Here is a 26,228-nt window from a genome sequence, read left to right on the forward strand (position 1 = left end):
CCAAAACGTTATTCCGGTCGGACAAGAACGTACTACCGAAACTCATTGTGGTATGGAAGAGCAGTTGAGTCTTTCTGAGCGAAGGAGTACTTGGCTGATCAGAGGAGTACTTGGTCGAGCGGCTGTCCCGCTCGGACGATCAGGGGTAATGCTGACGTGTCTTTGGATATACTTTTGGGAGATGGTATCGTCGGCATGGGGCATGGTTAACATGCAAATCATACGACGGACAAATCGAAGGACGTGCCCACGACCAATTGGAGGGCGTGCCCATAACCACGTGTCCAGGACTAATTGGGGAGCATGCCCAACACACCCATGTCTCGAAAAGTATGCACGTCGCCCACCATGACATTATATAAAGGGGGTCCGTACATCTGCGCAAGTAGCTAAGTATGTATTATTCACTATTTATGCTTGTACTACTGTTGCTCCGTCTTCTTGTTCATGCCGGTGACTGACTTGAACGTCGAAGGGTCAACACTGAGTACTCCTTCTTTGGCTCTGTACCGATGTTTCTTGGGCTTGCAGATCATGATCCTTAATTTTCTATCTTCATAATCTTCTGACAGGATCAAGAATCGATTATCTTTAAAATTAATAGGTTCAACAAGTTGTATATATGAATTACCAATATATATACACAATCCATTCGAATTTGGTAGTTAAAAAATAATGTCCTTCCTGTAATCAGTTGCTAAAGAAACTTAGAAATTGCATTCACGATTCGAACCCAAGATTAATCAAGCCCAAGCCTCAAATACCTGCATTAAAAAAATAATAATAAAGTAACTTATGAATTTATTGGAATTATAATGGCATCATTGATGTGGATCCTTTTTTCCGTTCAAAGGTAGAGATACTCTAGAAACTCAAATGCTAAACATAAGAAACTGGTTTATGAATTTAAAGCATCGAGACCCGAAGCCAATATGCATGATTTGGAGCCTTCAGATACGAGATCCAATGTCAGCATGGCTCTCATTATCCACCGTATATCCTACGATCAATACCCCATCTCCTAATTCAACGGTTCAAATTAGCTTCTCATCTTTTCATGCCCTACTAGGTTTTTCAGTTCGCCTGCGGCCTGCCGTTTCGTCGACGATATCACCTCTCTCCTTTCGGGCCCCTTCCCTGCTACCTCTGTTTACCCCAAGCCGATCAAACCCTAACCCCGCCTCTGATCGTGAGAATGGCGAATTCGTATGACTACGATGATGCTTCGTTTGATTCCAGGTACGCCCGGCCTCCATCCTCCGGCCAGGGAGGCGGGGCCGCTGCCGAGCTCATCTACGACCCTAACTTCGTGCCGGATTCCGTGAAGACCTTCGTTGTCCACCTATACCGCCACATCCGCGAGAAGAACGTGTACGAGATCCACCAGATGTACGAGGGCAGCTTCCAGCGGCTCAGCGACCGCATGTTCCGCGAGAATCCCTGGCCTTCCGTGGAGGCCATCGCTCCCTATGTCGACAACGATCATGTCTTCTGCCTGCTTTACCGTGAGATGTGGTTCCGCCACGTCTACGCTCGGCTCGCACCCACGGGGCAGCAGCGAGTGGAATCCTGGGACAACTATTGCAGTCTTTTCGGGGTGGTGCTCCATGGGGTCGTCAGCATGCAGCTGCCAAACCAGTGGTTGTGGGATATGGTGGATGAGTTCGTTTATCAATTCCAGTCTTACTGCCAGTACCGAGCAAAACTTAAGAACAAGACCGAGGAGGAGTTGCAGCTTCTTCGGCAGTACGACCAGGTTTGTATCGTGGAGCGACTATATTTTTCTCTATTTTTGTGTTTTTTACTTGCTTTCTCTTTGGTGTTAAAACAAGAGAGATTTTGAAACAGATATTGCGGTTAATGCACCAATTGCACGATGCTTGCACAGTCAATCGAGACAAAATAAAATAAGAAATTTACTGTAGGATATAACATAATTCGTCCCAAGATTAAAGCAGACTTAAGCCCAACAAACACTATTAAGCCTTCACCTCCTAAAAGTTCTTATAAAGGAATGCTACATTGAATTGTGATTATCCAAAAAATATCGATCATGCAAAATAAAAAGGTTGTGTATTTCCAATCAATGGTTTTTCTTACTCAAATAATCAAGACCTAGCACGCAAGATGGTTGTTGTTAGCTAAACAATGATGACACATGCACATTGGTTGGACGTGCTTTAGGCCTCTTGCAACACAATCCTCCAGTACATGGGCATCCCTTCCCCTTTCCTTATGGGATTATCAAATGGCCTAAGCAGCCTTGAGGAATTGGATTGAGTTCATCAAAATATACCCAATGGTTGTGCTAGTGAAACTTTTAGACAAATATGAATTTCTTCTACAAACTAGTTGTAGTCAAGTTGTTGATCATCTTACATAATAGTTCATTGGACAGTCTAAGAAGTCTAGTGTCTGATACCTTCACAACCTTTCTCTTCTTTTACTCTATGTTCTTGATTAATTGATAGTACAAGTTGTACTCTAGCTGATCTAGTCACATCCTTCCTCTGTTTCTGCTCTAGATTCTGGATTAAATTCCTTCATGCTCTTGGTTACTCCAATTTCATCGTATTTCTCAACAGAGATTCCATTGACACATGGCAATATGTGAACCTTGTGTTGCACTTAAATTTTGGTGGTTTGGATCTTCTTGCTACTATATGGATCTTCTTTTTGCTGTCTAAGAGAGTTTGATACCATTTGTTGGCAATTTTAGATCTAATCACAAAGAATATAATATAGTTCAGTTCAATCAAAGCTTGCATCCTCACTAGGTTGAAGTCCATATCAAGAGAAAATACTATTTCATTTTTTTCATCCCTCCGTTGTCCTTAACCTAGATAAATGAACTTTAGAACACTTAGTAATTTTTCTCTCTCAACCATAGTCCTTTTGTTAGCTTCCTCAAGAAAAAAAATACAAAGGGATAAAAACTAAAAGTCCATTGTGAAATTGTCATTGAGATACCATTAGATAATGTCATCCACCAATTGATAAGATCCATATAGCCAGCCCTTATTTGCAACATATGACTTGTAGTTTCTTGTACAACTATGCATTCTTTCTGTGAACTTTTAATACAATTCTCTTGCTGTTAGATTATATCCATTATACTTCTTGTTAACAGGCATGGAATGTATATGGAGTGTTGAATTACTTGCAAGCGTTGGTTGAGAAATCAGCTATTGTTGATATCTTGGAAAGAGAGAAAGATGGCCTGGAACAATTCACTGCTACTGATGGTTATGATTATGAAGGCGGAACTAGCAACGTCCTGAAAATGCTAGGTTATTACAGCATGATCGGTTTGCTGAGAGTTCATTGCCTTTTGGGAGATTATCATACTGGGTTGAAGTGTTTAGGCCCCATTGACATCAGTCAACAAGGCGTTTACATGATCGTGATTGGAAGCCACATATCTATCATATATCACTATGGGTTTGCAAACCTAATGCTAAGAAGGTTATCTTTTTTATCCATTGTTTCTTTATTATGAGGAAAAATCTTATTGACCAATAATATTCATTACTTTTGTTTCTTTTTTAGCATAGGCATGACCATAATCTTTCCCTCAGGGAATATAATTTTTCAACTTTCTTGATGTTAATGTCGTTGTGAGGTCAACAGATGCTAGGCATAGACATGATGATTTTTCCAAAGAAATGAATTGTATAAATTGAGGGTTAAACATGCTCATTAGTTATTTGCTTTCTCCATGGTTGTAAGAAATAATTGCTAGAATTAGTGCATCATTACTGACCTGGGTGCCAACATATACACTTTGCTACACAGATGAGAAATCTGGTGTGATTATCTGCCTGCTATCTAACTTAGAATCATCTTGAACATGCTTCCTTTGTCTATATACCCCTTCACAAATTGAATTTGAATAAGTCTTTTCCCCATTTTTTTGTGTGTGATTTTCTTTTCCCAACATTGTTCTTGTCAGAATCTCCAAATTGCTGCTTTCATATTCCTCTTTTAGATGCAAGATAATTAATGAGTGGTCTAATGATAGATCAATTTGTTAAAACTGTTTTTCATCGAAATGTAGATGCATTGTAGTGTAGAATTAATTGATTTCATATGTCAATTAGTTGCTTCATGTTTTTCTTTTCTACTCACTTTGAGGAAAGTATTGGTGCTTGTTTCAATTTAATCAATTGTACTTATGTGTCTTTTACTGCTTTGTAAAAGGTATGTTGAAGCAATACGTGAATTCAATAAAATCCTACTATATATTCTGAAGTACAAGCAATATCATCAGAAGTCCCCACAATATGATCAGATACTTAAGAAAAATGAACAAATGTATGCGCTATTAGCTATTTGTTTGTCACTATGTCCACAAAGCAATATCATTGAGGAGAATGTAAACATACAATTGAGGGATAAATACAATGAGAAGATGACAAAGATGCTAAGATATGATGATGAAGCATATGCTGTGTATGACGAGCTCTTCACATATGCCTGCCCAAAATTCATTACCCCATCAGCTCCTGTTCTTGAGGAATCCCTTATAAATTACAACCAGGTAATGATGCTTCCATTTTGAACATCTTCTTATCTATTCACTCGATCAGTTTTTTTTTAATTAGCATTCAGAGCAATGTTGCACTGACATTTGGTTAGCTTGATCTGACAGAACTTTCATTCGTTTTATCAAAAATACGTTTGTCCATACTGTCTTAATTGTTCTGGTTTTTAATTCTTGACATAAATTACAACTTTATATTTCAGAGAGTTCATGACTGCACAACTTTTCTAATTTATCATTGTTTGCCAAATTGTTTGCCAAATTGTAGATCTGAATAGTATGTGGTGTATGAAAATATTCCAAGGATGCCAAGCTTAATATTCTGATTCATCAATGCAGGATGCATACAGGCTGCAATTGAAGTTGTTTCTTTATGAAGTAAAGCAGCAACAATCACTTTCAGGTCTACGCAGTTTCTTGAAGTTGTACTCTGCCATATCAATTGGGAAACTTGCTGCATATATGGAAGTGGATGAATCTACTATGAGGTCTGTATACTTGAATTCTATTTAAACTTCATTTAGAATCTTTAATTCTGTTCCAATATAAGATTCTTGTGCCTAATGAATGGTTTTACATAACCATGCTATGGTTTTCTTTTTTAACTTTATAAAGTCAACCTTGAGTAATTGACTTTCAGTTATGTATTTAATTATTTCATGACTTTGAATTAGCTTGTCTCTGACAGAACAATTTTGCTGGCATACAAACATAAGATGCATTCTGTTGATAGTGATGGAAAGATTATTCCTAATGCAGATATAGACTTCTACATTAGTGAGGTAAGTTTCATGTGATTGACTCAGCATCGGATTTTTTCTGTATATGAATGGTTGGCAGACATGACTTGTTCTTGGTTTCGTAGGTTACAATATTTTATTTAGTATTTTGAGTTAAGCGATAATTGGAAGCTTAGTCATTTATGGTTAAATGTTGGAACAAGTCCTTTTTCCTTATCAAGAGGAAAATTCAGTATATTAAGAAAACATCAGAAGTTAAATACAGAGTTTATAATTTTAAGCCATAGGTTTTTTTGATGCGTTTCTTCCATGCATTTTTTATTGACTGTTTCACAAGTCCACTTTCTGCAGCATATGGCATTTGGTCTATGCTTTGATGTTGTTTCTTATGATTATACATCCAATACAGGACATCATTCATGTGGTGGAGTCTAAACCAACAAAGCATTATGGTGATTACTTTTTGCGTCAGGTCTTAAAGGTTTGTGACATGATTAATTACTTGTACATTGTACTGCATTTTAATTTATCAAAACATGCCTTTTTCTAATTATTTTTTTAGCAAATCATGCCTCAATAAAGAAAATGAAAAAAATAGTGCTGTTTTCTATTTTTCTTCCCATTTTACCCTTGTTCTAAACCCAATCAGCTTGAATGGGATAATAATAACACAATTGGCATGTGTGAGATCCAAAAAAAATGGCTATTTTAGGTGTCAACGAACTGAACTAATTTGATTTTTAGCAAAATTTGTACAGAAATCAGCTCGCAATCCATTCTAAAGTTAGTGTTTGAACATTCATCTATGCTAGTGCACAGAGTGTGAGATTCTAAAATGATAAAATGAACTTGCGAACCATTTTGTGCCAAGTAGACCCAATCAACTTGCATGAACATTTGCCTATATTTGTGGATTGTTGGGATGTGAGACTGCAAACCAAACATTTCAAGTGTATAGGAACTAAAATATGCGAATTTCGAGTGAAAATGATGGTAATCAACAGAAATAAATTTTGGAGAGATTTTTTTTTTGAAATTGAAGGCCAAACAGGAGGAATTTATTGAAGGGTGCTATTTGGTAATTTTGTATTACCAAACATAACAACATCAATAACCAAACATTATTGCGGGTACGTACCATTTTAAACGTGCCTTTTGGATTTTCTTTCAATAGATGCAATTCTGATTCTCTTTTTAATATTTTCATTTTCATCCTTCACACATCCACTTTATGTATTACTGACCATGATTTGATAAAAATCAATTACAAAGAGTGTGTTTTGGTAAATCGTCCTTATTTTCTCTGACCTCTGTGATATACCTTGCAGTTTGAGGAGATGATCAGTGAACTGGACAGAGTAAAGTTGGATTGATCTTTGATGAGAATGCTTGCAGTTTTGACATTGTTTTGCAGGAAATCTTCTATTATCTTATTTTTGGTATCAGTTAATTCTCCTCTGTGGAACTTACATTCACACTGTAATAGCTATCTTTATTATTCTTTGCTGTTTATTGCGGTTTTGGATTATAGACACCGATGACCCCATTGCCTCGTTAACTTGTACCTTCAATCTAGTAAGTGTCATACAATGTGGTCTTTTAGATTTTCGACATTATCTACTCTGGTTTACTCATATAGCGCATGGATCAGGTTACTGATTACCTGTAGCTGAAGATGTCATTGTTTTTATTACATTTTCTATTGATTTTGTAAGGTAAAAAAAAAATGGTATGACGTAATCTATCTAGAAACTCAATTACCTGGCCTGCTAAAGTGTTGGCATGCAAAATGCTTACTAATTGAGTGGGAGGTCATGAGTCCTTATAAATTGTATCGTTGAAGTTTTAATGATGGACATTTTATTTTATTTTATTTACATATAATGGTTGGAAAATATGTTCACAAAATTTCGATGCATATTTTAAAATAGAAGTTCATCGCACACATTTTTTCTGAAAACAATTTAGAACTGTTTACTAGTCGACGGAATATCGTCAAGAAGCCTGCTAATGTTTTGAATGTCAACAATAAAAGCTCATGACAAGTATTTAAATTTTCTTTAATTGACAATAGATATTTAACTTGCTTCAATTAAAGTTTAGAACGAATCAATTAATTCGATTAATTATCAAATTAATTGAATTTTTTATCAAGCAGTCAACTGATGATTTTTATTATACTTAATTCATGGACAAGTAGTCAACTCAATCTATTATTGGCAGTTATGGAAGTTTAAATTTTATAAACAGAGACGGACTAAATCAAAATAATCAAATTTTCTTTTAAAAAAATAAATTTATGAATTAATCAAATCGATTTTTCTAAATAAATCGATTTAAGATTTCAATTTAATCTATATTTTACTCAACCCTACGTATCACATGCCACATATTGTGCTAACTTTAGTAACTGATATACAAAAATATGTGAGGTTATATTTGCAGAGTATTGAAAATATATACAAATAATTTAGTTGACAAATTAGAAAGCTTATTTTTATTAACTTACTATCATAGCTAATTTAAAATGGCGATTTCCATTAGCAAATGCCCCTAAATCATAAAATTGACCTATTTAATTTACCAAATACCTTACTTATCATTTAATCCATTTATTTATTTTATATCCAATTGTTTTTTTTAAATCAACATTTATTATAATAATACATTTAATAAATACCATTGCTCCTAAAAGTTTATGATTATTAGACATCTGTCGTGTATTTATAGAATTGTTTTTCATCGTTTGATGGAGAGCTTCCGTCCGTCGTGTTTAGTACGATAGTCATGGTGTTCCCTGGGCTATGGTGTCATAGTAAGATATCTATATCTCTAAGATATTCATGGTTCAAATCTCAGCTACGACGCATTTGTAAGAATTTTTTCTTCAAATGAAAGGCGTAATCAAAGGATGCTGGGCTCCCGATTTATCCTGATGATCGGTGAAAAATTTTTATGGGGTCGAATCGATCACCCATAAAAAATAATTAATAAGATTAATTAAGATTATCATATATATATATATATATATATATATATATATATTTATTTATTTATTTATTTTAAGTACGATGATCGTGGTCTTTTTTATCTTTCTAATAGTATGACGGTCGTGGGATTGGATCTAGAAGACAGTTTGGTGTTATTAGGAGACCATTTTCACAATTGCTGGGTCCCAATGTCCTGTGGATCGGCCTGTCCAAGTTAAACCACTCAGTACTAACCACGAGGCCATTGTACGTGGGTCCCTCCTCACTTCTATAAGATGTCACGGTGGAGTTTGTCGCGGTCCAAGTGCGCAATTCGTCCGATTTCTCTTCCCGTTGCTCTTCGTGCAGCCGCCGGGGGAGGCGCCGGAAGCGAAGTCGTAGAACCCTAGGCTCCTCGTTTAGCATCTGGATCGGATGGAGTCTGTTCGTGTCGCCATGGAGGTCGGCAGTGACGGGGTGGCAGTCATCACCATTTGCAATCCTCCGGTCAATGCTTTGTCCTCCAAGAGTACATCCCCATTCTCTTCCTCTTTGTCGGGTTTACATTTGCTTTGCCTGTTTGCATCTTTCGCCACTTTGTTGTGTTTGTATACGGTCTTCATTCGAGGGTTTCTTTCCTTTCGCCCCTTTTTTTGTGGTATTGATCGTGGATGGGTTATTGCAGTTGTTGCTGGGTTGAAGGAGAAGTACGCGGAAGCGATGAGTAGAAGTGACGTCAAAGCCATTGTGCTAACAGGTAAGCGCTGGTTCTAGATTGTTTTACTTGCTAATCTGGCTGTGTTTGGTTTTATGCGTTGTGTTTTTGGCGGAATGGGCGGTCAGAGTCAAACGGAAGTTTTATAAACTCAATTTATTATTTGTTTTTTAATTAAAAAAAAAAGTAGCGTTGAGGCTGAATTCTAGTTCATAATGGAGATCACAAAAGCCAGTTGAAGCTACAACGTTGGACAATCCATGCTTTGATGTCAGGTCCCGTAGGAGCTTTTTAAGGAAGGTGAAGTCGAGCATCTTTTTCAAGGTTTCGCTTGCGAGTGCATCGGCCACCAGGTTCCTCCTCCATACGGCAGTGTTTACAGCGGTTTCGTAGTGTTTTCAACCTTCCTTAGGAAGTCCGGTCGATCCCATTAAGCAGATCACAGCCTTCCTGGAATCATCTTCCCAGGCTATTTTGAGTTCCACCTTGATGGCTTGAAGTTCTGTGTCAACCACGTTAAGCACGAAGGTAGCCCTGATCACTATCTGCATGAAGGTAGGACTGACCACTGGTAGGTTCTGGCCTTGCATTCCTCTAGTTACCTGCTTTGTTGCAAGGCAGTTCCTCAGGACATGCAGAGCAGTTACTGCAGCGGTTGGGCAAGCATAGCAGCTAGTTTGATTAGATAAACCCGTTCCATGTCGGTTAAAAGTCCACTATTCATCATCTTTCAGTCAAGATTCTCACTTGTTGGGGGCTACCCATTTCCAGACAGACTTCCTGATCGGACTGCTCTGAAATGGAGTTGCCAGTTCATCTCTCGGTAGCTTCTCATAGTCTGTTTTAGCGCTATGAGTTCCATCTCTAGACCACTTTTATATAGCTGTACTTGGATCCTCTATATCATTCACCAGCTTTTGCCTGTGTTTGGCTAGTTCCAGCAGAGTTGAACTCGAGAGAAAACTTTGAAATTTACCCCACTCTCGGTTTCCCTCCCTTGTGATCTCATTCACCATTATCATTCCCAGAAGGTCTTTTGAGATTTCGTGAATGGCCAAGCTGCAGAGTTTCAGGCTCACGGGTTGCTTAACCTACTTCTCCCTGGTTGCCATGGGTTGTCAGATCTCCGTGCTTTCAGATTTGCTTAGATAGTGGGGAAGCCTCAGCATTGTGACTGAAACATACTCTGTGTAGGTTTTAATACTCGAGGTTGTATAACTCCTAGCCCAATTTTCTCAAATTTGAATCTAGAGATTAAGCTTTATTTCAGATCCAACTCTATGCAAATACTAGCGTGTCTCCTTGATGACATTGAATTTGTTACATGATTGATCTTTACCGCCTTGCCTATGCGATCACCCACTAGGAAGGTGCTGTGTTGGAACTCTGAAGTCAAGCCTTCCTTCCCTTTGTTCGTTATGAAGTTAGGAACCTGTTTTGCCATTAAGAGGTAGTGTGATTTTGCATCATTTAAGATTGTTAGCTATTTGGCTCTCCTTTGGAGTTCGGATTTGCAGCCTCTACCCTACCACACATCTTCCTTTTCAACTTTTGACACTCTGATTGAGGAGATTATCCTCCTTGTACTTGGCTTCCTGGTCTCTCGAGTCTCGCCAATGCTCTAGACTTCATTATTTTTATAAAACCAATTATGTAAGTTTAAATTTTTGAAGTCTTTCTGTTAATGAAGCATGAAAAATGCAAAATCTTATATTTTTTCACAAGTGAATTCCCATTAGTTAATTCTTTCAAAATTCTTGAAGAATCAAAATTGTTAGCTAGAAGTTGTATTCACTGCCTTGTATATATGCAGTTGAATTGTGCCTAGTAATTTTATAAACTGGTTATTGTTTTGTACATTATGGATATTAACGGACTTGGTACAGGTGGTCAAGTCAAATGGAGGTTTTATTAAATCAATTTATCATAATTTCTAGTTTTCTTTTCTTTAGGAGGTATGTAAAATGTAAATGAAGTTTTTTTTTTTTCCATAGATGTATTTTCCATTAGTTGTTAATTCTTGGGAATTCTTGAAGAATCACAATTGTTTGCTTCAACTAGTATTCATGTTCATGTATATATGTTGAAAAATGGACCTATGCTCATTTTTCTTTTCTAATATTTTATGTTTAATTATATTTCATAAATATATTAGAAAAATTGGAAATATAAATAAAAGTTAAGTCAAAAGAATATAGAAAACAATACAGCTGAATCAACTAACAAATTAAGCAGTAGCCAATGCTTATTCCAAAACAAAAAAGAGGTCAGTGTATAATATATCAATAGTGAAATCTATTTATGTAGGCAATATACAAAAAAAGTATATTAAATGGGCTGAACATAGGTTAATCCCTTACTGTTCCATCCAATAAAGATGACAGGTCCTATTTTTTGAAGCTCATTAATTGTCCATTTACTCTGGAAGACTGAAGCTTCTTTTGTAGAAGGACACAAGTGTTGAGGAAAAAGCTTCCATTTTTCGTTGACCTATGAATGGCGGACGGGGCTTGAAACCCCTTTTATGGAGTCAATTTTGTACAAAATGCTTACCTAAAATTTTGAAAAAATGTGAGTTTTTTTGTGAAAGTGAGGTGGAATCTCATCTTTAAGCTAAGAGTGTTGAGGTTAGCAAAGTCGGTCAAGTGACAAGAAAGCACACAACACACATTGTGCTAAGGTTGATCATGGCTGTGACAATGATGATCAATGTAGCGGAGGTTGATCAGGAACATAGTGAGGTGGTGGCTCCCCGTGAGGTCAATTGGGCATGATTGCAAGGCCAATGAGGTTGATTGTCTTGGGAGTGGAGCCAGCGGAAGAATAGAGAGCGTGAGACGACGCACAGTGAGTGCGAAAATAATGAGTGTGAGAGCAAAGAGCACGAGAATGGTACCAAGTAAGAATGGAGAATGTAGATCGAGCACACAACGAATGTGACAATGGGGAGTGGGCAATTTAATGAGCTGTTGTGGGTGAAGGAATGGCAGCTATAGGTTGACGAAGAGGGTAATTATGGAGTTATCTTTTTCTTATCCTTTCCCTTTGTACTCTTCCTTTGCCTAGGTAACATTTTTTTTCCTTCTGTTTCCACTTCCTCTCCCTCCTGTTCTACTTCATGGTATCTTCCATAATTTTTTATATTTCAATCAATGATATGTCTTCTCCAAAAAGCTAAAACCAAAGTTTTAGATAATAGGTCCTTGTTAGGACACTCCGGTGAGCTAGGGGTGGGGGGTGATTAGCTCGAATCGCTTCTTCAATGATTTGTTGCAATAGATAATTGAAGCAAAGACTCCATAATGCTAACACACTTGATTTTACTTGGTATCCTCCTTCTTGAGGTGACTAATCCAAGGGTCTACTCTTCTTCACTCATATATACACTATGAAAACCTCCTTCGTGGAGGCAGAGAAGCCTCGTACAAGTAAATACACAAGCGAATACGAGATACAACAAGAAATTCAACAAGAATAAGGAAATAGATACAACAATGAAGGACCTTTGCTCTTGATCTTTTGTTGTTGTGGATTGCCTCTTGATACTTGGAAATACAGCAGCACTTTGCTCTAAGAACCTTCAAGAATCGGAGGTGAAGAATGGAGAAGCAGTGTTGCATTTGAATCTTTGTCGTTGCCTTTATATCCCGCAAATTAGGGCTCCCAATCGATTGGCCTTACCCTCAATCGATTGCCACGTCAAATCCGAGCGCATCCAGCCGTCCAAACCTTGCAACGACTCTTTTCTTTATCACTTAATTGATTAGACAATCGATTACGGGTCTTCTTAATCGATCACCCAATCGATTACGAAGCCCTCTGTTCACTCATGAGTTTCTCCCAATCGATTACCCAATCGATCAAGCAGCTTCAATCGATCACCTGATGAATCTCTCTTTTTGCTTGCATCCAAGCTTAATCGATTAAGCCTCTCGCGATATCCCTAATCAATTGGAATTCAACCCAATCGATTCAGCATAGTGTAATGCACTGTGCTTCGTGAAAGCCATCTTCCAATAGATCACTTGAGTTTAGGGTGAATCGATCGCCTGATTGATTTACCATGCACTTTGCGAAGAGATACGCTCACGATTGGCACAGGTCTCAATCGATCACCTGATCAATTACCAATCTTAACTTGCTTAACCCAAGTCTAGGGTTCCCTTGCCGATTCTACTGTTAACCGTGATCTGTTGGGACTTCTCCACTAAGTGTCCGATCAACCTTTTGACCCACTTGGACTTTGCTAACTTCGCGTTAGACTTACGATCACCAAGTACGATCCTCCTTGACTCACTTGAATTTTCCTCTTGCCTAACCATAGTTAGGACTTTACCTTACTAACGTGCAGTCCCTCTTGACCCACTTAAACTTGCCTTTGCTTAACCGCAGTCAGGGCTTTCCTTTGCCAACGTGCGATCCTTCTTGATCCACTTCTACTTTCCTTGCCAACATGCGGCCCTTCATGACTCACTTGAACTTTCCTTTGCCTAACCGTAGTTAGCACTTTCTTTTGCCAACGTGCGATCCTCCTTAATTCACTTGGACTTTCTTTGTCAACGTGTCGTCCTTCTTGATCTACTTGGACTTTCCTTTGCATAACCGCAGTTAGGACTTTCCTTTGCCAACGTGCGATCCTCCATGATCCACTTGGACTTTCCTTACCAATGTGCGATCCTCCTTAACCTACTTGGATTTTCCCTTTGCTTAACCCTCGAGTTAGAACTTTCCTTTGCCTCATGGTTCAAAATTTCGTTCCGTGCTGAGCTAAACGGGCGAAACTTACAGTTCCGCCCGTGCACTGAAACCGACACCAGGCTAGCGACGATTTCGTCGTGTCATCATGTGTGCCAAGAAGAATTGCGGGTGTGCGCGACAGCATAGGTAGCCTCGCTAGACGCTTCCGGTGTCGCCGGAAGCGTCGCGGGGCCCCTGAAGCATCGTAGGCGCCAGAGGCATCACGATGCGACGTTTCTGGCAACGCTGAAAGCATCGCGGGAGGTTTCCGGCGCCACCGGAGGCATCTGCAGGTCATGAGCGCAGCTGGGTCGCAGTCATGCGTGTCGCGGGGTGTGGCGTTATTGTGCAAAACCCTAATTAAATCAAACAATTCCCACTTAACTGTGATATTTTAAAGAAACTTTCATAAACCCTAATTAAATTATCCTAATAAAATAAAAAAATATATTTAAAAATATTAATAAATTTTATTAAATAATATTCTGAATTTTTTTTACTGATTTAAATTTTGTTTTAAAAATCTAAAAATTTATAAAAATTATAATAAATCAAATCTATATTCTTATATATTTTTTTAATTATTTTGTATTTTTTTACTATTTAATGTTTAATTGATATTCTAATTTTTTAAACTATTTTAAATATATATTATTTAAATTATTAAATAAATAAATAAATAATTTATATGATTATTATATATAAAATAGTATTTTGTATTAATTTATATAATTATAATTATTTAATCTGGACATTGAAGAATTATAAAGGTTATTTAAGCAAAATATTACAAGAACCATTCAATTTGATTCATGCCACTCCTTTTAGTATTAGTAATGTAACATATTATGATATTATGATGTATCAATTTTAATTTGAATTATTGATAGATCAAATTTTTTTTATAGAAAAGTATATTTAATTATTTTTTCTAACAATATTAAATTGTTTAATAATGGAGAACTTATATAAAATTAATATATAACTTGTTTTTAAATTATACACAATAAATATATTTATCTTATTATTACTATATATAAATAAAAAATACTGAAACCTTATCAGCACGACACTATATGATACCGAAATCGTATCGTTCTGGTCTGGGCCGAAACTTCGACATGGGTCGAGATTTTAAACCTTGCTTTGCCTAACCTCCGGTTAGGACTTTACCAGTTAAGTATCGGTCCTCCTTGATCTTTCTCATATATTTGTCCAACAACATATTGTCCAAACATGTTGTCCATAACATATTGTCCAAATATCGAAACTCAAGCTCGAATCCACTCAAGTTTAGTCAAACTGATCAACCTTGACACGGGGAACGATTGCACCAACAACCTCCCAACACTAAACTATAGTTTCTTAAAAGAAAAAGTAAGTATTAGTTTAGTTTCCCCATCGATTTCTTTACTAGGACAGTGCAGGAGCATTGATGCAGTTTTACATTTTCAATCAAGGCTGCATCTTAATACTAACCTCATGTGAAAAGCAATCAGCTTCCCACAATGCTGTGGTTCGAATGGAAAAAGCAGTTGAAGAAACTTTTTCATTGCCTGACTGCATTGTGTGTGTGTGTGTGTGCTGATGCTGGAAGCTGCATTGATTTTTAAAATGTGTGTGTGCCAATGCTGGAATGCTGCGATCAGGATACCCTTTATCAGTTTTTCAACCTACTCAATTATTTAAGATGATCTGCTTTTATTTTATGGATTGATCAATTAGCTAAAATAGAAAGAATAATCTGACCTAATTTAATTTGTGCCAATTGATTAATTCTGCTTCATTTTTTCTGATAGGCCAGGGTGGCAAGTTCTGTGGTGGCTTTGACATCAATGTATTTTCAGAAATTCAAAAAACAGGCATGATGTGAAAAATTACTTTTTTGTTGGATATGCTATGATTAGTGTCGCTGATTCCATGATTGTCTTATCTAACTACTTGTGCAGGGGATCCATCACTTCTACCAGATCTATCTATTGAACTTGTGGTCAATACCATTGAAGGTTGTTGCAAGTGTTTATCTGTTTAGGTTTAAATGCCTATGCTTATTGTCATAAAGTACTTGGATCTGTGTATGTTTCTGTATTTCTGTATATTCAAAGGTTTACTTTTATGTGTTTCCTGATCTTATAGATGCTCCCAAGCCTACAGTTGCAGCCATCCAAGGGCTTGCATTAGGTGGTGGTCTGGAGCTAGCTATGGTTTGTGTTGTTTTTGATGATCATTAGCCATTGTATCTTTGTTATATTTTTAGAGAGTTTTCATTGAAATTCTGGTGTTAAATTTAGGGTTGTCATTCCCGAATTTCTACTCCAGAAGCTCAATTTGGATTACCGGAATTGTCTCTTGGTGTTATTCCTGGGATGGGAGGTATTAGTGACCACTAGAACACTTTGTCCTGTTGCATATCTAAGTATACCACTAAAACCTTGTTATTTTCAAGGTACACAACGGTTTCCTAGGCTTGTAGGATTACAAAAAGCTACTGAAATGCTGCTTGTGAGTATATTCCCTTTGATATAAATAATATTTCTCTAAATTGTGTTTCTTCCTGTGCAAATTATCCTTGATTTTGCTGCTTGTACTGATATTTTCTTACGTTTTCAAAACAGTTAATGGATGCACTGAATATAGTGATTTTTGCATATTTGCTCTGTCTCACAATCAGATGCTTTTATAACTAAGTCACTGTAGAGAAGCGGTATCTCTATGAAAACAATGTACTAATGCTTTTATTCTATCTTATCTTTATTATAACATAGAATCTAGTCACAGAGATAATTCATCAAATATATTTTTGCATGGACTTTTTTGAAATAGAATGCAATTTTAAGGGATGAAAGACTTATATGGCCACACCTTATGCAGTGCGATGACATTTGTACAAACAAATGTGATATACCAAAGTAAAGAAAGCTTTTAAATTTAATGTGGCTATGACCAAGGCTCTTGTAAACAAGAATAAGAGAAAATCTTAATTTTTAGGGAGATTCAAAAGGAATATAAGGCACTGGAGCACACTTATTACACCTTGGTCTCCTTCCATATGCCAGATTGATAAAAAAAATGAAGTGTTGACCTTCTTTTTTGAAATACTTATCTGGAGCCCAACCCTCACAAACTTAAGGCAAGCCCACAAGACATCATACACTTTTTAGTCTACTGTATATACAAGAACACTACTGATGCTCATTAATTTGTGCTTATCCAGACAATGCTAGCGTAGCATCTTCATATAATAATGATAGAATGATCTTGTTAATAACTATAAGTATAACCAACCTTGTGCTATCTAAATAGACCTTGCTCTTGTCCTCTAGATCATAGACATCACCTCTTCCGATGGTTTTGAGGGCCATCTAAGTGATCAAATGAAGCGTCAAATCGAGTACACCTGAATGAGTTTAATTATCTTGTTGACAAAATTTCAAGTTAAATATGCATCTTTAATTTCTTCCAATGCTTCAACATGATAAATTCATGGACCGTCGTATGCAGAACCTTGTTGAGGAGTGCAAGGCAAACTTTGGCTAATCACCCACTCACATAATTCTTTTTTTGAATTCTTGATTAACTCCTGCGTTCTTTAGAAATCTCTATTTGGATTATTTTGTGCCAATACACATTTAATTTGTACTCAGCAGAGTGAAACTTATGATGCTTTAAATCCTCTTCTTTGCCATATGGATAGTCCTACCAACCAAGGACTCTGCATACCACTCGTTAATTTTGGATCCAACCATATGATTAGTAGCCTTCACATGAGAGATTGACCAAGGGATTGGATATGTAGCTAAAATTACCAATTTCTATAATTAGTTCATCAGATCAAGGACAGTTAAAAGAGTGAGAAGAATATTGTAAGCTTTCTTCTTGATACAATTTTCTTTCCCTTTCAATGGATTCAAACTTTGATTATGTTGAAAAATATTTTCTCTATGATATGAATATAGTATTCTGAAATTTTTGCTCCAAAAAATATACATTTTTGTTAATTAATTTACCATATTAGTCTGATTGATATATTAGTTGATCTTGAAATAAAATGAGAAGGATATGTTGTATTGGTGCACTTTAAATTCATATTGACCTTATAAATTTGTCATCTGAACGTGTTTAATCTGAATGATATCCTTCTTATATGAACAATTGTGAGCTAACTGTGAATTGATGAGGTTTTTGTTGCGTAAACTGTATAATATAACTAACTTGAGCTATTTTGGAACACATGATATTAGTTCTATCAAGATAATGTGCTAGTTCTGTAATTGTGTAGCAGAGCACAAGTTTAAAGCATGGGAATGTAAACCAATTAAATGGGAATGTGTATGTTGGTGGTTCTAGAGTCAAGCTCTAGGTGGACTAAACAAACACACTGGGAATACTGGAGGATACCATTTGAATCTATGGGAGCCACTTCCTGTCTCAAAAGATAAAGGGCCATATATCCTGCTCGGCACAAGTAAAACCAATATACTATATCTGAAATTGATTTGGGAAGAGGATAGGATGAAATAATTGCATTTAATTCTTTATAGAACCAATATTACTATTCTTTGATTTATCTTTTATTAAATTTTAAAATAAACAGTGGGAAGCTAACAATTATTCATTAATAATGGTTCACTAAATTTTGAGCAGTAGACAATCCTTTTTATGCCATGTCTTTTCACATGTGTATCTATATTATTGTAGACATAAATGCTAATTTATCTCTATCAAAATAGTTGAAGTACTATATTTCTCTTTTTTTTCCTCTCTCTCTTATTATTCTAGAGATGCCTAATGAAATTCTTTCTACTTAATTTTCTTTGTTATTTTGGAGCTGTAATAATAGGTAAATTAATTGGAACCTTGATTATGCCTCATTTGAAAGTAAGTGTATAACCATCATTCCAATGATAAATTAAGAAGTATCATTGTGTGATCACAACCAAATAAATGATAATCAATGAATTCTATTTAGCTGTCAAAATTTGGTGATCACATATTACTAACATGTATATCATGCAGTTATCAAAAACAATCATCGCAAAAGAAGCCAAAAGTTATGGCCTTATTGATGATATTGCTTCTGCAAACAATTTGCTCTACAATTCACGACGTTGGGCTTTGGAAATCAGTCAGCAAAAAAGACCAAGGATCAGTTCACTTCAACGGACCGATAGACTTGGTTCCCTTTCTGAAGTTCATAAAATTCTGGAGGCTGCTAGGAAACTGACAAAGATGATAGCTCCTAATATGCCACAACACAAAGCATGCCTTGATGCAATTGAGGAGGGTGTAAACTTCGGAGGATATGCTGGTCTTCTGAAAGTAAGAATTATTCTTGATTTTTTTGCTTTTATGGGTTTGCAATAATCACAAAGTGTTGGTTATCTTAAACAATTTTGTGCAAGAAAGCTTTGCTAGTATTTTCTAATCTGATGCATTATGCTACCAATAACACATGAGAAAGCTTTAAAATCTATTTTTTCGAAATGGTTTTAACATAGGAGTTGAAAATGATGAATTAGGATATTTGGTATCTTTTTTTCTCCTTTGAGATTTCATTAATTGGATCTTTGGCCTTAGGAATAAGCAGTTTAATTAGCCAACTTTAACTTGGTATGAGGTCAACTACTACTTATTTGTAGCTTAGAAATAGGCTTGAACGAAGTTTGAAGTCTCATTTTGTTCCTGGATGTTGGTCCTTGGCTCAACATGATGGTGTGTTGGTGGTGCCACCAGCATACCTAGGTTGTGCCGGTTGGCATCAACCTGGAGGAAGAACCTGGGAGACACCACGTACAAAAGAGGAGGAAGAAGACAAAGAAGAGGAGGGAAGAACTACCAAGTACTTGTCTAACTACTCATTCATAGGCTCATGCTGTTGTGTGTTAAGAGGTTAAATCAACAACAGAATTGTGTGCTTATCACTGATCAGAAGAAGAATCATGATCATGTGCTATAGCTGCGCCTAGGGGAAGATGAGGATGTCAGAAGGAGAAACACCATCTCACCTCCATCTCCAAAGCTAGAATTGTGCCTCTAAAAAAATCTAATGTCTGTCTATCTAGGAAGAAGCCTCCATGTAATAATGTTTTTGTGTTAGTTGGCTGTGGTTTCACAGTTTAACACCACATCTCTATCTGTTCTGCATGCTAGTTGGCTGCGATGGAATGAGATGTTTTGTTTGTACCGACCAACACAAAACAATTTTGAAACCTGGGATTAATTACACGAAACCTTCTCATTTATGCAAGCAATAAACTTGAATCATCCTGAAAGGCCCCAAATCCCTCATTCAATTATCAGGCAGCTGTTCACATCATGCTATTTGCTTTCATAAATTTAACTAATAACATGTTAATCTTGGACAAATACAGGACCTCTGCACTATGTTGCAGTAGTGATCTTAAGTTGGGACTTTTCATCCTTATAGTTGACATTTGACAAATTATTTTGTTTTGAGTTTTCAGATAACTCTGCATATAAATTGTCTGTGTTTGCTTGTGAGAACTACAGAAATTTCAGTTCAATGTCCTTTTCTAAAATTAAAAAAAAGATCGACAGCATACTAAGATTGAGATATCATTCTTGTTTATCGGGCACTGATTTCACCTTATTGAACTATGATTTAGAGTTGACATTTTGAATTCAGGAAGCAAAGATTTCTAAAGAATTGATCCTTTCAAGCACTACAAAAGGGTTAATTCACAGCTTTTTCTCACAGCGTGCAGTTACAAAGGTAATTCTGATTGAAATTATGGATGCAACCCTTATTCTCTATCATCAGCATGACACATATAATACTTGATACTTATATATTCATGAAGGGGGTATTCCACTAACTAGTGCCCAATTTTGCAAGGCAAATGTGATGAGGGTTGAAAATGGAATGCTAATAGGCCTCCAATTAAGCAATTTAGTTTTGATTCTAGTTTCATATCCTATTTAAATTTTGTACACTTTCCTCTATCAAAAAATGTATAAAAGTAAAAGAATTTGAGTTTTGTGAAGTTCTGATTAGGAAGGTGCATTTCAATCATACAGCCTCAGGGATCTCACAACCTTTATTTCCCATATTAATTAAAGTAATTAACTATTTTTGTTCACTTTATTCTTTCCTAAGATTTAAAGGTCCTTAATATAATTTGAACTAGACAATTTTGTCTCGCCTTTTTCTTAATTTCTTATCATCTAAATGTTTTCCCAGGTACCTAATATCACCAATATCAACCTCCAACCTAGAAAAATAAAAAAGGTTGCTGTAATTGGCGGTGGTCTCATGGGTTCTGGAATAGCTACTTGCTTCATCATAAATAACATATCTGTCACTTTGAAAGAACTTAATTCTAGTTTTCTGCAGAAAGGATTGAAAACTATAGAAGGTAAGAAATAGATGGCAACCTCCCTTTTAACTCCAAACTTCTTGTCTTTTACCATTTAATACCTTATAAGCAATTTTAAAACTTTGCATTTCATTGTCACTGCAGATCTGATTGTTTTTTTTCCTTTGGAATTTCTTATGTATCTTAGTTTAAAATTATCATTTTTAGTTTTATAATTTTAAGAATATTGCTCTTGCATTATTTTTGACAGGCAACCTTGAAGGTTTTGTGAAGAAAGGGTTGCTGACACATGAAAAGATGAAGTCTGCTTTGTCAATTCTTAAGGGGGTGCTGGATTACTCAGAGTTCATCGATGTTGATATGGTTATTGAGGTTATTCTTCAAACTTTAATGTATATTATAAAATTATATTTCTTTGTTTGCTTTGAAATTGATTTATCAAAAAACTGAAGAAGCTAATGATGTATATTTGAAAGAAGTGCATGGTAAGATTGATATGCAGTCATTTTCCATGGAACTAAAATATGAAAGCCAAAGACCTTGGATACAGTTACGCAGCATTTAGAGAAATGTTTTAACAGCAGCAGACCAACAAGTTTTAATCCCAAGAAATACTTTCTTTATCTTTTAGCAAGAAAATTGTAGGCTCCCTTTGTGAATCCAAGGAGAACTTGTGTTCTCTACTCCAAGGTCAAATCTCGATTTTGGCGTGAGTTCTAATACTAAAATTGGAGAAATTAAGTTACTAGATGGATTGCAGCTATCATGAAGAAGTTTACCTGACTATTTTGTGTGCTTTTGTCAACACATTTGTACTCTTGGATGTTCTGGCTTTGCTTTTTCTTTTCTAAAAATTACTCATACAAGTTTCTTCTTTTTTGTAGTGTGTTGTCGAGGATGTGTCTCTTAAACAGTCAATATTTGTTGATATTGAAAGGATGTGCCCTCCACATTGCATTTTTGCAACCAACACATCCACCATTGATCTCAACATTATTGGTCAGAAGACACAGTCTCAGGATCGAATTATTGGGGCACACTTTTTCAGGTCTGTGATGTTTTCTCTGCTTTAGTGCATAGGAAAGTGTAGGATGTTGTCTCAAGAAAGTTAAGGGAAATTTAGTAATCACAACCTCAAATGACTGATTGTGAGAAGCAACATTTCCCGGAGAAAATTTTACTTAAAACTTTGGGTTGAAAATGTTTCAATAATCAAAAGGCAAGGTGAAAGATATTAATTAATCATCTAACCTTGAGGGTTATTAAATAGAGACTAGATCTGTATCAGTTAGCAAACATTGTCATGTCATGGTGGATGATTGTTGTGTTGATAATCAACATAGTATGGAAAGGAACTATGTTTATCGCCATGATTGGAGGTGCTATCAAGGGAACCAGAAGCAAGCAAGTTAAGCTTTGGTGATTGATGGTATTGTAGTTTCTGCAAGCAAGTTTGAATTTATAACACCATTATTTATACTGACACTTATTAGATTGGTTGATATATGGAAGTTCATACCACTTTCCTAGGATAGTAACTAAATATTCTTGAATGGTTAGTCTCCTGCTTTAAATTAAAAGTTGCTTCATATACCTGATCAATGTGTGATACATTTTGCTCATGAGAGTAAATCTCTTTGGAGGTGGAGAGAAGCATCACGGAAACAAAAAAACATCAGTCCCTTGCTGTTGGGAAATTGAGGAAGGTGAAATCTCAATTCTATCATGTTGAGTTGGTTGCCTCATTTGTGATATCCAATAACAACATGAATCCCCCTCAAAGGCAAGAATTCGACTCTGATCTTGTTCCCCAAAACAAATTTTTATTTATGACTGAGGAAAACTAATTCTTGAACCAAAGTCATGGTTATCTTTGGTATTTTAAAGTTTTTTTAAGCCAAACATCCAAGGTTAATGTTTTTAATCATTTATGAAAAACCCAGTCAAATCCAAGGTTTTATATCATTTATGAACCGAAGTCATGGTTATCTTTGGTATTTTAAAGTTACTTTTTTAAGCCAAACATCCAAGGAATCACGATTTGCTTCTGGCTGAACTGGGTTATCTCATGAATTTTTTACTTCTAGTTGTTTGAATTTTATTAAGCATATTAATCATAAACTGAATTCTTTCATCTACATATTTAATGTTGTTGAGGTAGTAAATAGGTCCAGGTGCAAATTTTGAACTAATAACCATACTTCTTTACATCTATGCTGTACCATTTTGTTTTTTAGCAATTGATTAGAAACTTAATGTCTTCTGTCCTTGTTTATGTTCGACAGTCCTGCGCATGTGATGCCTCTGCTTGAAATTGTTCGAACAGACAAGACATCTCCACAAGTGATCCTTGATCTCATTACTGTTGGAAAGGCCATAAGAAAAGTTCCTATAGTGGTCAATAATTGCACAGGCTTTGCAGTTAACAGAACTTTCTTCCCATATTCCCAAGGAGCACAATTCTTAGTTAATCTAGGTGTGGACTTGTTCAGAATTGACAGAGTATTAACCAGTTTTGGCATGCCAATGGGCCCTTTCCTGTAAGTAAATAATGACTCCTATTTTGCTGCTTGAACATTGATAATGTATACAACTACTACATTTGTATACATAAGATGTATTATGTATTTATGTAAGTATGCTGTATGAATGCATAAACACAAGTGATATTATTACACACTTGTAACAATTAGACAAGTTTTTCTATGGGATCCTCATGAAGTGATTGGATCTACCAAGTCATTGAACTTATTCGACTCGTGCGCTTACATATCCTATAGACATAGGCACACACTAAGCATGTTACATCATTCACATGGTCAAAGAAATAGAAGCCTTGGGGTTGTGGAGGATCTTCCATATTCTTGCAGTGGCACTTCCATTTCTCACCGCCTTTCTTTACATTTAGTCTAAAATATGCTGTATTAATCAGTAAGTTTAGGTATCTTGCAGGCTAATGTAACACTCACTAAGACATCTTGACTGCACTCCGAGCTTATTTGAGTTTTTCTATTTGTTAAATTAATAGACTTCAAGATGTTGCTGGATATGGAGTGGCTTTGGCAGTGAAACATATATTTGCTTCTGCCTTCAAGGGGCGAACATTTGAGTCTGAATTATATGAATTGATGGTAAAAAATGGAAGACATGGTAATTCTTTATCTTGTTGAATTGTTGCCTTCTGTTAATAGACTTCCACTTTCTCACTTTTTGCCTATCATGAGGCTTGACAGGTAAGAGTAACGGTAAGGGATTTTACATGTATGAGAAGGGACGAAAACCAGTGCCTGATAACAGTGTGCAAACTATCTTAGACGAATGTAGAAGGCGAGCCAGCCTAATGCCCAGTGGAAAGGTACTTAACTACCCGTCCATGATCTATATAAGTTTTGTTTATATGTATGTCCTGTTATGAGTTTCACTATATGGGAGAATCAGGACTAATGTGTTTGCGCACAGTTTTAAATGCAACAACTGCAAGTAGAACAGGGTTGATGAGAGAAAACTTGCACAGTGGCCTTGTCATTTGTTTGCTAGCAGTTAATGACTGCCAATCATCAACATTTATCTTTGTAGGTGATTGATATCAGTGACCAAGAAGTCCTGGAAATGATTTTGTTTCCAGTAGTGAACGAGGCATGCCGCGTGTTGGATGAAGGGGTTGTGATTCAAGCTTCTGATCTTGATATTGCGTCTGTTCTCGGAATGAGTTTCCCCAAGTACAGGTGAATATGTTCGATTGTACATATAAAGCTACCTTACTTTTTTGAATATTGACTATAAACCAGTATCTCTTTAGATATTGCCTTCAGATTTCCATGGTTGAAACTGTGATATTATTTTCTTAATTCAATTTTGTTTTCTCTGAAGGGGCGGTATTGTGTTTTGGGCTGACAGCGTCGGCTCTGGTAACATATACGCGAAACTGAACAAATGGGCTGATACATACGGCGACTTTTTCCGACCATCGGCGTACTTGGAAGAAAGGGCCATCAAAGGCCTGCCTCTGGTAATGAACCTTTCAATTTTTATTTTTCACTTGTCTTCCTCTGCATTTATTATGATACTGTAAATCCATTACCTACCATGCTTCTTTGTTTTCAGAGCATGCAGAATGTGGCCGAAGCAGAGAAGTTGAGATGCCGTATTTGACAACTCCTATAACATCGTCTTCGTCACTATTTTCAAGGTCATTGAATAAACCGGACAATAATGATACTTCTTGATCGTTACCAAAACTGGTACATATCAGACAAACAGTAGATCAGATTTATGTGCCAAGGTGATGCTTCCCTGAAGCACTGTCGGTTTGGAAAATTTTGTGTACTTAGAAAAGGTTTATATTTTATTAGGTGTTATTTGTCAGCTAATTTCTATTGATTGAAATAGTATATATATACACACACGTATGGACGTGCGTGGGTGCCTCTCACACAGGAGGCCTCCAATGATCGGAGGCGTCCACACGGGATGTGCAAGTTAACATAATATACTCTATATATAAGTGATATGTCACTGTGGGTGCCCAATTTGGACGACTGAGTGTATATGGGGGAGGCCAGATCCTCTGGTCCAGGATCCCTGAATTACTATTAGTCCCTGTCCATTCTTTCGTTGGATGAATTGGACCTCATCTGTTAAACAGGTGGGATCCAGTTCATCCCACCAATGAATAAACAAGGGATCAGGGGTGATCCAGGGATTTTGGACCAGAGGATCCCTACCCGTATATGGGATGCTCAAAAGTGATTCAGGCATCTCACATGTACCATAGGTGCTCAGTCGTCCACATGTACCATAGGTGCTCAGTCGTCCACAGTGGATATCAAAATATATATAAAAGTATTATTCTACATATCAAATGGTACTTATCTTATTGTATTTATCTTATGGTGCTATTACACATGATGCTCACAAGCATAGGATGCATAGGACTATATATATATATATAGTTTAGGATATGATTCAAGTTATAGTATTAAAGTTGAGGAATTTTTTTTTTAAAAAATATACATGGTGCAAAAATTTTGTACCAGTTACAAAAACTGGTGCAATAAGACACGAGTAGAACGTATTTATGTGCCAATGTGATGGTTCCCTGAAGCATCTGTCTTTTTGGAAAATTTTGTGTTCTTAGAAAAGGTTGAAAGAGCATTTGCGTTTTTCATTTTATTTTTGTAGGAAACG

General features: G+C 36.3%; 2 protein-coding genes across 2 annotated transcripts; both read left to right on the plus strand.

Moving 5' to 3' along the window:
* Nucleotides 1-1,059: 1,059 nt before the first annotated feature.
* Nucleotides 1,060-6,891, plus strand: LOC121989399 (eukaryotic translation initiation factor 3 subunit L-like). Its single transcript, XM_042543431.1, has 7 exons — nt 1,060-1,756; nt 3,131-3,465; nt 4,201-4,540; nt 4,883-5,031; nt 5,232-5,325; nt 5,693-5,764; nt 6,612-6,891. The coding sequence occupies exons 1-7, from the start codon at nt 1,196-1,198 to the stop codon at nt 6,654-6,656; spliced, it is 1,596 nt and encodes a 531-aa protein (XP_042399365.1). The 5' UTR covers nt 1,060-1,195; the 3' UTR covers nt 6,657-6,891.
* A 1,689-nt stretch (nt 6,892-8,580) lies between these two features.
* On the plus strand, nt 8,581-25,406 carry LOC121989400 (peroxisomal fatty acid beta-oxidation multifunctional protein-like). The gene is made up of 18 exons (XM_042543432.1): nt 8,581-8,781; nt 8,938-9,009; nt 15,504-15,566; nt 15,654-15,710; nt 15,841-15,908; nt 15,996-16,077; nt 16,151-16,206; nt 18,721-19,023; nt 20,351-20,437; nt 20,906-21,080; nt 21,292-21,413; nt 21,926-22,089; nt 23,327-23,581; nt 24,070-24,191; nt 24,275-24,396; nt 24,618-24,766; nt 24,912-25,050; nt 25,146-25,406. Exons 1-18 carry the CDS (start codon nt 8,688-8,690, stop codon nt 25,191-25,193), a joined length of 2,178 nt encoding a protein of 725 aa, XP_042399366.1. The 5' UTR covers nt 8,581-8,687; the 3' UTR covers nt 25,194-25,406.
* The last annotated feature ends 822 nt before the right edge of the window (nt 25,407-26,228 follow it).

Source organism: Zingiber officinale, chromosome 6B, assembly GCF_018446385.1.
Source record: "Zingiber officinale cultivar Zhangliang chromosome 6B, Zo_v1.1, whole genome shotgun sequence".
Lineage (NCBI taxonomy): Eukaryota > Viridiplantae > Streptophyta > Magnoliopsida > Zingiberales > Zingiberaceae > Zingiber > Zingiber officinale.

Excerpts from the sequence above, each read along its gene's own strand:
- LOC121989399 (XM_042543431.1), top strand. The coding sequence starts at position 1,196 with ATGGCGAATTCGTATGACTACGATGATGCTTCGTTTGATTCCAGGTAC. Across the intron at positions 3,466-4,200 it reads GCAAACCTAATGCTAAGAAG|GTATGTTGAAGCAATACGTG; the intron begins GTTATCTTTTTT and ends GCTTTGTAAAAG. Across the intron at positions 5,765-6,611 it reads TTTTGCGTCAGGTCTTAAAG|TTTGAGGAGATGATCAGTGA; the intron begins GTTTGTGACATG and ends TATACCTTGCAG.
- LOC121989400 (XM_042543432.1), top strand. The coding sequence starts at position 8,688 with ATGGAGTCTGTTCGTGTCGCCATGGAGGTCGGCAGTGACGGGGTGGCA. Across the intron at positions 15,711-15,840 it reads TGTGGTCAATACCATTGAAG|ATGCTCCCAAGCCTACAGTT; the intron begins GTTGTTGCAAGT and ends CTGATCTTATAG. Across the intron at positions 16,078-16,150 it reads TGTTATTCCTGGGATGGGAG|GTACACAACGGTTTCCTAGG; the intron begins GTATTAGTGACC and ends GTTATTTTCAAG.